At 41.2% G+C, this 14,122-nt stretch overlaps 2 protein-coding genes across 5 annotated transcripts in view; both read left to right on the top strand.

The window, feature by feature from the left end:
- LOC114642262 (zona pellucida sperm-binding protein 3-like) overlaps window positions 1–14,122 on the top strand; it is a 392,210-nt gene that overhangs the window by 15,489 nt on the left and 362,599 nt on the right. The window lies entirely within an intron of this gene.
- Window positions 1–14,122, top strand: part of LOC114668165 (zinc finger protein 271-like) — a 30,732-nt gene that overhangs the window by 364 nt on the left and 16,246 nt on the right. Inside the window, exons 2-3 of the mRNA XM_028823810.2 lie at window positions 5,965–6,485; window positions 9,938–11,007. Coding sequence (XP_028679643.1) covers window positions 5,996–6,485; window positions 9,938–11,007 — 1,560 coding nt within the window. The 5' untranslated portion in view covers window positions 5,965–5,995. The remainder of the gene's footprint in view (window positions 1–5,964; window positions 6,486–9,937; window positions 11,008–14,122) is intronic.

Raw genomic sequence — 14,122 nt, 5'->3', positions numbered from 1 at the left:
CAGTTATTATTTTTTTTTTTTGTCCTTTAATTCGTGGTGACATCTTTTTTCGGGACGGGTTTGCAGCTCTGGTGAGCCTCAAGTAGGTATCCGAGCGCCTGATGGTAAAGTACGGCGAAGAGACACAGTGGGCGTTCATTGTAAGGGTCTCGTTTTACACCAAAGCTGCTCTTATGGCACATCAGGTAGATCCTGTTTTCGCTGTAATCGTTCCTGTGATGTCCAGTAAATCAATCGGTGTGTTAACCTGCGTGCCCGATTAACTGCCGGTTCTCCTGGTCCATAGCGCGCTTCACTCTCGTTGAGGGTTTTCAAAATGTGATGTTAAAGCGCCCGAGTCATCGACCGCGCCGTTGCATGTTTATACAGCGCCCTGAAGCCGGTATTCAGCGATATCATCTGTATATGAAGGATTTTAATAATGCATTTCGTGTTTAATTTGTAGGGTATGGCGACTGAACGTATTTAACCGTGATATAAGTAACTGCATCTGTTAGCTGCGGTATGTACATAAGAAATGATGTCGCGGCTACGAGATTAAAGGTGTGTGCTAAAGTATCCAGTGTGGTCTATAATGTTTGGGACAATGACACACTTATCCTTGATTTACTGGTCAGCTCCACAATTTAAACTTAAAATAAAACAATCCAGAGGTGATTAGAGTGCACATTGCAAACTTTCATTTAAGAAGATTTGCATACATTTCGCTCACATTATGTAGACAACACTGTTTGTACATGCAGTACATAACACACACATTTCTTCATAATCTGACTTTTGCATTGGGTGATTTCGTGTGAGTCCATTTGTAGTTGATCTATCAAGCAATAGCTGACATTGAAAGACTATTTCATATTTACAATATGTTTTGAATATATAGAAAGTGTATGGTGGACTGAGGGCGGCGCAGTGGTAGCACTGCTGCCTCGCAGAAGGGAGACCTGGGTTCGCTTCCTGGGTCCTCCCTGCGTGGAGTTTGCATGTTCTCCCGTGTCTGCGTGGGTTTCCTCCCACAGTCCAAAGACATGCAGGTTAGGTGCATTAGCGTTCCTAAATTGTCCTTGGTGTATGCCCTGCAGTGGGCTGGCGCCCTGCCCGGAGTTTGTTTCCTGCGTTGGCTGGGATTGACTCCAGCAGACCCCCGTGACCCTGTAGTTAGGATTTAGTGGGTTGAATAATGGATGGTGGACTGACAGATACAGTACTTCTATAGTCTATAAAATTCTTACATATTAATCTGGGCAAAATGCAATTTTCAGCTAATGTATCATTTATAAAATTAAATGGACAGTCTTACACTTTGAAGTAATTACAGTATGTTAAATATAATTAACTGTTGAGGGCTCTGAAGGGATAAAGTTCAGCTTGGGAGATCTAGTGGATTTGTTACAGTCCACAGCCAGATAGTCGATTGTGTCATTTGTGGAAGAAACGACTGTCACCCCCCTGGATGACCTAAAACCTCTAAGAGAAAACAGGCAGGTGAAAGTTTAAATCATAACCATTTACAAGTAAGCCCGCGATTCTCTAGAGAATCGTAAATCCAAGAATGGCAATCAGTTTCTGTTCCGTCCGATATTTGGATGGATGACATATCATGGAGGGTGGGTGCGTCTGGGGAAATGTCATTTAATTAAATAAGCATATCTGTACTAAGGCGGTTTCGTTTTGTGGAGACATGATTCCGTTGCCTTTGCTGACACCGACTGCTGGCAGAGTGGAGCACAGCAAGTGTAGTTTATAGGTTGTGGTATTCGTGTGCCAGCCACTGAGTCTGGGAAGCTGCTGGGTTTGAGTCTGACCGTTATGTGATCTATATTACTGGGAGAGTGGATTAGAGTAAGCGTAGTGTACAGGTTGTGTTGTGTGGGCACCACCTACTGACTCTGGGAAGCCGCTGCGTTCGACTCTGGGGCGTGTGCCACAGTGCAGTAAATGCGCCTCGGTGGGAAGCCGCTGCGTGATGAAATATAATGCATGGTGGGTGGTCCTGGGACAGTTCATTTCAACGCGCTTCTGTTATTATCCTCCTTCATGCAGTCTCGTTTTTGTTTTTTAATGGCTGTGTCGTCGTATATGCGGTGGTGTGGGCGGTCGCGTCCAGGCGGCTGTAGAACCTGGCGTGCACGCTTTACCTCAGGTTTAGTTCACAGGTCGTAGGCATGGTAAAGTTTCCATTTAATTCAATAACCCTATTTGAACTAAAGCGAAGCCGCTGCGTTTGACTCTGGGGCGCCGCGCCTCAGTGCATATGCGCTTCGGTGCGTCCGCCGTGCATAAATTAACTGTGGTTTAGTAATATAGATATTCTTTTATTCTCTATTACAGGACGCTGTAACTAGATGCCCACCTTTTCTTCTAGATGAGGTCTTTTTTTATACATAAGTAAAAGGTACAGAATTAGATTACTTACATCATATAAAGTTTGTTATCATCATTGGCTGCTTCCAGTTGCTAGACTGACTCAGGGCAAAATGAGCCGTACTAAATTATAAGTGAACACGGTCAGCAAAAACACGTAGATCATTCATGTCCAGCATCGCGTGTTTGCTTTGCCATTTTCAGCTCCTTTCCTTATTAGCACAGAAGCAGAGGGGCAGCTGCCTTTCTCCTACAGTAAATAAATATATAGTTTCCTGCTGACAGCCCAATGTAGTCTGCTTGTAGTCTGCTGCCCTAAGTTTCCTGAAAACGCTTTTATATTATACTAGCCATGTGCGCACAACTACGTTGCGCGTGTTAAAGTTGTCTGTGAAGGGCTCCCTGTTTAAACGCGGCTGCTAGTCGTGAACTGGGCCCTTCGTTGCACTGCATTATGATTTTTTATAAGGGAAACAAAATTACAAAACAAAACCATTGGAGATTGATTCGACAGGAACGGCCTACTCGGAATAGTAATTATGTGGTGGTGGAGGAGCATTCTGCTTCTCTCCGTTCACAGTCCGTCTCGTTTTCACGACGCTGTCGTTTCCTCTCACGATCTCTTCTCAACCTTTCTCCAGTCTCGCAGGTTGCTTTGTGGCAATCCAAAGAGTAAGGAAGAACCAATGTTTCTTTCTTGAACTCCAAACACCGACTGATGGAAAATCACAGAAGTGTGTCCCACTTATATACTATGACTGCCGACTCCAAGAAGCGGGTGAACATTCGATGTGGACGAAGTGCTGCCAACGACGGTGGATAGAAACCGAGAAAATCACAGTCTCGACAACGAAGCAGGTGTCGATGCCAGATCAAAACACAAAGAGTGGTATTGACAGTGTTTGTAAACAAAAGTAACAACCAAAGCAGTATCAGGGGAACATGAATTCGCGGACAAACAAAGATCAAGATCCAAATGAAGATTATATATAAAGATTAGTTAATTTAAAGCACAACAATTTGTTTAGTTTGAATGTCAGTGTTTTGAGGTGTGACTGGAGTACTACAGTCTTCAGTAGTATAAGCCTGGAGGAGATTCTTAATGCAATGCCTATGTTTTAGCTGTCTCTCTACTGCCATCTAGTGCTTCTTCTTCTAATTCATTCGCGGACAAACAAAGATCCATCCATCCATTTTCCAACCCGCTGAATCCGAACACAGGGTCACGGGGGTCTGCCGGAGCCAATCCCAGCCAACACAGGGCACAAGTCAGGGAACCAATCCCGGGCAGGGTGCCAACCCACCGCAGGACACACACAAACACACCCACACACCAAGCACACACTAGGGCCAATTTAGAATCACCAATCCACCTAACCTGAATGTCTTGGGACTGTGGGAGGAAACTGGAGCGCCCGGAGGAAACCCACGCAGACACGGGGAGAACATGCAAACTCCACACAGGGAGGATCCGGGAAGCGAACCCAGGTCTCCTAACTGCGAGGCAGCAGCGCTACCACTGCGCCACCGTGCTGCCCACAAACAAAGATCAAGATCCAAATGAAGATTATATATAGAGATAGTGAACTTAGCTAAATGTGCTTAATTACTTTAAGATATAAAATCCAGACCTCGCAGTTTATTAATTTGTCTTATGATATTTTTTACTACAAATTCATCCTGAGAGATACCCAAACACTTTTTTTTTTTATTTTTAAATAACACAACCCATTCCATTAGTTAAAGAAAGCTTCTAAATTGTTGAGGTATTACTACAAATCAAGATAAGCCATGTTTCCTATGATGATGATGATAATAATAATCTATTTTATATATGTAGCACCGTGCCTATGCTGTATACACAGTTGTGAGGACTCATCTACAGTGGGGCAAAAAAGTATTTAGTCAGCCACCAATTGTGCAAGGTCTCCCACTTAAAAAGATGAGAGAGGCCTGTAATTTTCATCATAGGTATACGTCAACTATCAGAGACAAAATGAGAAAAAAAAATCCAGAAAATCACATTGTCTGATTTTTAGAGAATTTATTTGCAAATTATGGTGGAAAAAAAGTATTTGGTCAATAACAAAAGTTCATCTCAATACTTTGTTATATACCCTTTGTTGGCAATGACAGAGGTCAAACATTTTCTGTAAGTCTTCACAAGGTTTTCACACACTGTTGCTGGTATTTTGGCCCATTCCTCCATGCAGAACTCCTCTAGAGCAGTGATGTTTTAGGGCTGTCGCTGGGCAACACGGACTTTCAACTTCCTCCAAAGATTTTCTATGGGGTTGAGATCTGGAGGCTGGCTAGGCCACTCCAGGACCTTGAAATGCTTCTTACAAAGCCACTCCTTCATTACCCAGGCGGTGTGTTTGGGATCATTATCATGCTGAAAGACCCAGCCACGTTTCATCTTCAATGCCCTTGCTGATGGAAGGAGGTTTGCACTCAAAATCTGACGATACATGACCCCATTCATTCTTTCCTTTACACGGATCAGTCGTCCTGGTCCCTTTGCAGAAAAACAGCCCCAAAGCATGATGTTTCCACCCCCATGCTTTACAGTAGGTAGCATTCTTTCTTCTCCAAACACGACGAGTAGAGTTTTTACCAAAAGTTCTATTTTGGTTTCATTCCTCTTCTGGATCATCCAAATGCTCTCTAGCAAACTTCAGACGGGCCTGCACATGTACAGGCTTTAAGCAGGGGGACACGTCTGGCACTGCAGAATTTGAGTCCCTGGCGGCGTAGTGTGTTACTGATGGTAGCCTTTGTTACTTTGGTCCCAGCTCTCTGCAGGTCATTCACTAGGTCCCCCCGTGTGGTTCTGGGATTTTTGCTCACCGTTCTTGTGATCATTTTGACCCCACGGGGTGAGATCTTTCGTTGAGCCCCAGATTGAGGGAGATTATCAGTGGTCTTGTATATCTTCCATTTTCTAATAATTGCTCCCACAGTTGATTTCTTCACACCAAGCTGCTTACCTATTGCAGATTCAGTCTTCCCAGCCTGGTGCAGGTCTACAGTTTTGTTTCTGGTGTCCTTTGACAGCTCTTTGGTCTTGGCCATAGTGGAGTTTGGAGTGTGACTGTTTGAGGTTGTGGACAGGTAGGTGTCTTTTATATTGATAACGAGTTCAAACAGGTGCCATTAATACAGGTAACGAGTGGAGGACAGAAGAAGTTACAGGTCTGTGAGAGCCAGAAATCTTGCTTGTTTGTAGGTGACCAAATACTTATTTTCCACCATAATTTGCAAATAAATTCTTTAAAAATCAGACAATGTGATTTTCTGGATTTTTTTTTTCTCATTTTGTCTCTCATAGTTGAGGTATCCCTATGATGAAAATTACAGGCCTCTCTCATCTTTTTAAGAGGGAGAACTTGCACAATTGGTGGCTGACTAAATACTTTTTTGCCCCACTGTATAAAACACTGCATGGTGTTGTTCTCCATATTGCAGGTTGTCCAGAGAGGAGCAGGAGGATTGAATCGAGGGTAGTGGGCACCAAACTATAAGCAATGATGAAGGGAGTTGGCCGACACGTGTTCAGTGCTTCTTGGTGCCCTACTGATTTTGACTGTGCTCTTTCTACAGACGCTGCCATTCACAGTGACAGTTGTGTAATATGGAGGATGTGTGCTTACCTGTGCAGGAGCCTCTAGAGAGGGGCTTAGAAGAGGGGAGCAGTGATGACATAGAGAAGAATCCCATGCCACATAGGGGTCTCCTCTCTAAATATACCACCGTAAAAAGAAGTGTTGGCTTAAAGGAAGAGGACTGTGACTGGGAATCCACTCAAGTTAAACAGGAGAGTCTTTCCATTAAAGAGGAGGACAGCAAGTGGGTGCCTCAAAGGATTAAGGATGGCTCTGTTGAAGCATTTGCCATCACCGACAGGCAGAAAAATGAAACTATAAACAGCATAAAGGAAGAAGGCTTCATATTAGAGTTGGACTCTCAGTGTTTTAACCCTAAAGAAGAGGTACCAGAACTGGGCTTCAGTCCCTGTAGTCCTTCCTCCTTGCAGCCTCACTCTGTCCATGTGAAGATGGAGTCTTCGTTATCTGACATGACGCGCTCTGAAAAGGCAGCAGGCTCCAGTCGTTGTGGAGGAGGTAAGTGATAAAATAACAAACATCACAACTCAGCCTGCGCCTCTCCAGGCTGTGATTTACCCAATGGGTGCTTCCTTTCCTTTTTTTCAATATAAAACCAGAATATTCAGGAAGAGACCCCTTTTGACATCAAGTGAATGCTTGGCAGACATCACGGGGCCACCATTCCCTGACCATTGCAATAATTTGTGGCAGACTTTGCTTTGGAATGGTTTTTTCTCTGGTCAAAGTGATTTTAAATATATTTATTCTGTCCTTTGAACATTTTCAGGTAATTTTGCAGAAGTACACTGATTTTTTTTTCTTCTTAAATAAAAGTCAATTCCAAAGTAGTAAGTATGAAGTTAAATGGACAAGAGACCCAAGACCTGTCTATAGTTAAGTCATTTTAGTCTGAACATGGAGTTCTGGAGTACGCTCTGTAGCTTTGTGTCTTCTTGACTTTGCAGACCTGCCTCTGTCACCAGAAGTGATTCTAATGTGGTGTTCCAATGACACCTATTGCCTGGGGACCAATGCCTTGAGAGAGCGAGAAAACTGAGTCAAAGTTTCACTGTTAGGAAGGTAAAAGAGGCAAAGCTTTGGAGAGAGGAAGAGGCAAATGAAAATGAGAAAGTACTGATTGGTTGTGCTGAAACATCTTCTTATATAATACGCTACCGTGGCTGTCCGTTTGTCTGTCCAGGATTTTAAATCACCTGCAGCTCGCAAACCGTTTGACCATTTGACCTGAAATTTGGTAGACATATACTACATGATGTTTACTGTCCACTTTTGGAGTGATGATTGACCTCCATGGTTATTCCTTCCTTATTTTATTTTATTGTAGAATTAACTCTCAGCAGCACGCAGCAGGGCGGCCTTGCAGTGCATGCGTACTGGCGCTGTTCTCATCCCTACCACCTTCACAGTCACTTCCTCTGCCTCTTCGTATATTAAATCATTCTTGAGGCAGATTGAAGACTTAAATGCCAGCTTAAGTGAAAAATTAAATAAAATGTACTAAGTAATTGCAACACAAACACTGACTTAATCGGTTTTAAAACGAAAAGATGCCAACGAAAGAAGAGATGCAGTGGGCCGCTAGGGTGGAGAAAAGAAGAGCAGCTTAGGAAAGAGCAAGCGCATCAACCTCTGAGCAAACGAATGATAAACGTACAGAAAAAGAGTATGGAAATGATAAGTCAAGTGTAACGTGCAGTGCACCGTTGCTGGTGTAAAAATAAGACCTGTAATTGAGCAGAGAGGTTGATGACCTACTGTATATAGGCACACTTAGAAGGACAGCTAGGTTTTTTGTAGTGTGTTCTTTTTGTATGTGTACCCTCCCTTCACCTTGTATTTTGGTGAATAAATGAGCTTCTTTTGATTTACTTTGGAAATCTAGCATTAATCTGGATGTGAATAAAAGCCAGAAGGTGCTTTCCATGGGGTTTTCATGGCATTACTGTGTCTTTGTTCAATGTACAAATGTGTTAAACTCTTTTGCTTCCCTCCATCTTACCTAGAGGGGCATGTAAAATGAATAATGTATATAACTTTGCCATTAAGTTTCTCGTTACAGGAATTCAAAATGACCCTGTACTTTGGAAAGGTGCTTAACAAAATGAATTAATAAGATAGTGAATGGTGTATTTCACCTTCTCATTCCTTGAGATTTTCTTACTGTCTTTCCTTACTGTCACGTGTTCAATGTACAAATGTGTTAAACTCTTTTACTTCCCTCCATCTAAGCTAGAGTAGCATGTATAATGAATACTGTATATAACTTTGCCATTACGTTTCTAGTTAATATAATTCAAAACGACTTTGTACTTTGGGAAGGTGCTTAACAAAAATAAATCAGTTAGATAGTGAATGGTGCATTTCACCTTCTCACTCCTTGAGATTTCCTATTAATGTTCATATGTTCGGGCGGCACGGTGGCGCAGTGGGTAGCGCTGCTGCCTCGCAGTTGGGAGATCTGGGGACCTGGGTTCACTTCCCGGGTCCTCCCTGCGTGGAGTTTGCATGTTCTCCCCGTGTCTGCGTGGGTTTCCTCCGGGCGCTCCGGTTTCCTCCCACAGTCCAAAGACATGCAGGTTAGGTGGATTGGTGGTTCTAAATTGGCCCTAGTGTGTGCTTGGTGTGTGGGTGTGTTTGTGTGTGTCCTGCAGTGGGTTGGCACCCTGCCCAGGATTGGTTCCCTGCCTTGTGCCCTGTGTTGGCTGGGATTGGCTCCAGCAGACCCCTGTGACCCTGTGTTCGGATTCAGCGGGTTGGAAAATGGATGGATGGATGTTCATATGTTCCTTGTTGGTGATTTTAATTCAAGAAATTGGAAAAATCTAAATTTTACCCACTTTAAGTTCCCAATAAAAGAAGGCTTATTATGTCCAAATCTTAATGAAGAATTTCATCACGAAGGGTTATGAACAGAAGAAATAAGTACACGGGCAATCCTAGCACCGATAAATGATAAAGTCAAACCAATTTACGTAAAAATTGTCGATTGGTTATACGGCAAATTGGTTAAATGTATATCAATAGACTATGCTGAAACAGTTGGTGGTGTTCGTGCGGAAGTCGAAAACATCAACTTATAATATCACACAATATCTACAACTGTTAACACTGTCCCATCTTCCACTGGCCGAGTTACTGTTGAAAGAAGGATGTATCGTAATGTTATTGCGAAATTTATGTCTCAGTGACGGACTATGCAATAGGACAAGATTAGTTGTATTCAAAATTGGTCGAACAATTCTGACATGTAAAATTTTAACAGGCAACAAGAAAAGTAATGTATTAAATCTTCAGGGGATAACATTAGACACCAAAAGAGATTGTGATATGTCATTCATATTAAAACGTTTACAGTTTCCCGTTAGAATAGCTTTTGCTATGACAATTAACAAATCACAGTGACAAACACTGAAAAAGTCGGTTTATTTATTAGAGAGAAAGAAATGATATTCACTCACAGGCAATTTTACATTGCATTGTCTAATTACTCCCTGTAATGTAAAATAATTAGGTCTTTTATGCATATGTAACAATTCCTATGAAAATAACAATCAGTTTAAATTTCACATCTGCTTCCCCATACACAACCGGCAGAGCTGCGAATTGGCTACCGCGTAGCGCCCGCATGGGTGTTGGTGAGCAAAGTGAGGCAGGGGGCAGAGCCCCTTAGTATTTAAACACAGTAATGGTGAATTGCTCACATATAAAGCACCTAATTTTGTCTTTTCAATGTTTTCCCAGTTTTGTTTTTCTTTTGCACTGTACTCAAATCAGTGTGTTAAGATGAATTAAAGTGTACCTGTCACCAACCAAAAAGGAAGGGAGAGTCTGCATTTGGTTATGTGTTGAGTGTAGTTCAACAAGAATAAGCTGTTCTGGACAAAAAGACTGACTCTTTTTCACATTTCTTACAGCACTTCTTAATTTCACAATTTGTATTTCTACAGGTGAGCAAGGCAATGGTAGCTTGTCAACAACAGAAATTGCGAATATGAAGAAATCAACATCTAGATCCAAGAGTTTGAAAGCCTCCACTTTCCAGAATACTCCTCTGCCTGTTGTGGTCCATAAAAGTGTAACCAATAATAAGCTACAGATGCACAATGCAAATTCAGCAACCCTGTCTGTCTTAAAAGAGCAGAGGAAAAGTTTTAATTGCAAACCTAAAGACAAAGATAAGTTGAGGATTACAAAACAAAAGCGGTATGATTGTTCTGAATGTGGAAAACATTTTTCTAGAAAATGGGACCTTCAGACCCACACGAGAATTCACAATGGGGAGAGGCCGTACCAGTGTTTGGAATGTGGCAAACAATTCTCTCGCAGTGACAGTCTTCTAACTCACACAAGAATTCACACTGGAGTGAAGCCTTATTGCTGTTCTGAGTGTGGTAAACGATTCTCTGAGAACACACAATTTCAGAGACACACTAGAATTCACACTGGTGAGAAGCCATACTCCTGTTCAGAATGTGGCAAACAATTCTCAAGTAGTAGCACTCTTCAGGTTCACAGAAGACGTCACACTGGAGAAAAACCTTACAGTTGTTCAGAATGTGGGAAGCAATTCTCTAGTAGCAGCAGTTTGAAAACCCACACAAGAGTTCACACTGGAGAGAAGCCATATTGTTGTTTTGAATGTGGCAAAGGATTCACCACCTGTGGGAACCTCCAAATCCACAAGAGAATTCATGCTCGTGAGAAGCCGTATTGTTGTAATGAATGTGGCGAACAATTTTCTGATAGGAGCACTTTTAGCATACACACAAAAATTCACAGCGGAAAGAAGTCTTTTTTGTGTGTTGCATGTGGCAAACAATTCTCTCGCAGTGACAGTCTTCTAACTCACACACGAGTTCACACTGGAGAGAAGCCGTACCGCTGTTCTAAATGTGGTAAGCGATTCTCCACCAGCAGCATTCTTCGTTGCCATATAAGAAATCACACTGGAGAGAAGCCTCATTCCTGTTCCGAATGTGGCAAAGGTTTCTCTGACAAAAGAAGTCTTCAGAACCATGCAAGGGTTCATACTCGAAAGCAAGAAAATGGATAAAAATTTTGGCACTAATTACTGGACTCTTATAAGGAAAGAGTTTTCAGGTTCCATTTTGATAAAAGGTTAATTTATTTTACTGACATGCACAATGGCAAGTAGCAAACTCAGAATTATAAAAGGAGCTCAAAAGTAAATGAGAAATGGAGGCACAAGAAATATATGTCAGTTGTGATGTAACAGGGAAACAGCAGGGTAGTGTCGCCAAAACATTGGCCAGGTTATGATCTTAAATGTAAAAGTAAGGAGATGAATACTCGGTGGATAATCTTTTCACAGTGCTGTCCAGGGTTGGTTCTTGTTTGTCAGCCAGGACAAATTCTGACTGCTGGGTCTTTGTCTCCATTGTCTTTATTCCTGGCACTACACCCACCATGGTCATGAAACCCGTCTCGCCATCAAAAAGTCCCCAGGCATTTGTGGATGATGTAAACTTGTACAGCTTAAGCGATAGACTCCTAGAAGAACTTGATATTTTGAAATAATGTTCTGATATCATCTAAATGGCATATGCGTGTTATAAAAGTCGTAATCAATGGCCAGTTATTGTCCACTAAAATTTTAGTTTGGATGAAGAATTAGTAATCAGAACTTTCAACCAAAAAAATATATGAATATTTAAAAGAGAACAGTAAAGAGGATCAACCCAGGTGCACAACAGCAGAAGTCCAAGTGAAACTGACAAAAGGATGAATAAATTCGGCCTATCAGCTAAACTGGGGCACAGTGTAATTAAAAAAAAGGACTTTGTCAAAGTGTCCAGTTACTGAGGCTTGAAAAAATTCTAGAAGGTAACTTTAACTATGACATTCAAAACCTCAGATGTAAAGGATACATAAAACACTTTAGAAATTCATCAAGTATAGCAGTAGTTAGCTGGTGTCAGTACTGGACATAAATTTGTCAAAGAAAATGAAGACCAAAGAAAAATACAAAGCTTGAAACATATCATTTGGAATTGGTGTTACAGCTGATTGTTTCCTTTAATTAGAAGATATTTGTTATGGTGCAATCGGGTTTAAATCTTCCTTCTAATTTTATATGTATTTTTCTTGTAAAATATTTTTATTATTCCATAAAGTACATACGTTTACTTCATTTACTAACTGTGCTGTTCTCATTTTAATTTGACTATTTTTTATGATGACATAGCTTTTTAATTTTACATTTATTTTAAGTTTTAATTTCATTTTTTTTTTTATTTAATTTAGCTCTAAATTGTGTAATTGACATATTTTCTGGAGGTCAGTATTATGCTGCCGCCATTCAACTTTTTTTTTTTTTTTTTAACATTTTATTGAATTTATTAAAAGCAAATAACATTTCCTACAAGCAAGTCATATTTTACAGAACTATGTTCAAGTCAAATCAACTCCCACCCAAGAGACCGAGAGAGCTGGCCCAACAGAATAAAACTAAAAGAAAGAAATATAAAAAAGGGAACAGAATCCACTTCCTCAATTAAAAAGCTTATTCTAAAATGTTATTGATCAGATCCTGCCAGGTTTTAAAAAAGTTCTGCACAGATCCTCTAAGTGAGAATTTGATTTTTTCAAATTGCACTGAGGAAGCAGATTCTCTCCTCCTCTCCTTTTTCTTCTCCATTTAGATTATTATTAATAATAAGTGAATAAAGGTATTTAATTAATAATTATATCTAATAATAAATATAATAAATTATATACTATATAATTTAATTAATAATTATTAATAATAATCTATTTACTTATTTTTACTAGCTTTAAGTTTTACTCTGCTGGCCATGCTCTCTCTCTCGAGGGTGGGAGTTGAGTTATTTTTGATCCTATTTTTGTAAAAATGTATCTATTTGTATGGAATGTTGTGTGATTTTAATAAAATCAATAAAATAAAATAAAAAAAGAAGAATCCCAATGATCTTTTATGCTGTGTGCACTATCCGTTGTAGGACATTATGATCAGAGACACTGCAGTTCCCAAACCAGATGCTGAAACAGCTGGTCAGAATTCTCTGCATGGTGCCCCTGTAGTATGAGGTGAGCAGGGAGGGTGTCTTGCCTTCTTCAGCCGCCAACGAAAATGGAGACGCTGCTGGAGGTGGTGTTAATTGGCCAAATAAGCTCAGCTTCCAGGTGCACACGAAGAAGGTTGGGGCTCTTGACCTATTCAGAAAGACAGAGAAACAGCAGCCGAGCAGACGCAAAAGCACTTAGCCTTTTATTAAAGAGGTAGCCAATATCATGATGTGAACTGCAGGTGGAGCCGAGGAGCAGACTGTAGCTAGGAGTGATAGAGACGTGCTGCGTTTCTAAATGTTTTCCCAGGTTTGTTAATAAACGAATGTTGTGAGTTAGTTACTTACTATTTCTGATGCAGCAGATTAACTGACTTTACTATATCTGATGCCCATTGTCTTATAGGTAACCCGGCTAATGTGTGTGCTATGTTCTGATTCATTCGTCGGCCTTCTTTCAGCTCCGCTAAATGAAAGAAACTTCTCCTGACTAGAATGGGTGATGACGTCATCAAGAGCGACGGAACCGAGCGGTGCGACGCTGAGTGTCTCTTCGACGCGTGGATTGAAGCGGAGGCTCAGTTGCTGCATCGTGTTTAGCTGTTCCGTCTTTAAAACCTGTTTGGAGATTCCGACAGATAGAAGGTACACATTTAAATAATTTGTGAGGGAAAAAGTGATTGAAAATAAAAGACACGGCAGCAGTACTGCTGGTCACCATTTCCAGCAACGGCAGTAGGTGTCCGAGCGTCTGTTAGATGTTAAAGTGCGACGAAGCGACACGGTGGGCGCTTTTTGTAGCGGTCTCACTTTACACCACACCACACCACAGCACTGGAGGCAGGTCCTGGTTTCGCTGACGTAATGTAAATCAATCGGTGTGTTAGCCTGCGTGTTCGTTTAACTGCCAGGTCTCCTGTTCCACAGCCCGCTTCACTCTCGTTGGCAGTTCGCAATGCAATGTTAAAGCACCTAAGTCATTGGCCGCGCCGTTGTATTCCCCATGTTAATTATACAGTGCGTTGAGACCGGGATTGAGCGATGTCTTCTGTGTATGAAGGATTTTAGTAATACATTTGGTATTTA

Source organism: Erpetoichthys calabaricus, chromosome 1 (genome assembly GCF_900747795.2).
Source record: "Erpetoichthys calabaricus chromosome 1, fErpCal1.3, whole genome shotgun sequence".
Taxonomy (NCBI): domain Eukaryota; kingdom Metazoa; phylum Chordata; class Cladistia; order Polypteriformes; family Polypteridae; genus Erpetoichthys; species Erpetoichthys calabaricus.
The sequence above is the reverse complement of the archived record's forward strand: the minus strand, read 5'-3'. Positions and strand labels throughout refer to the sequence as shown.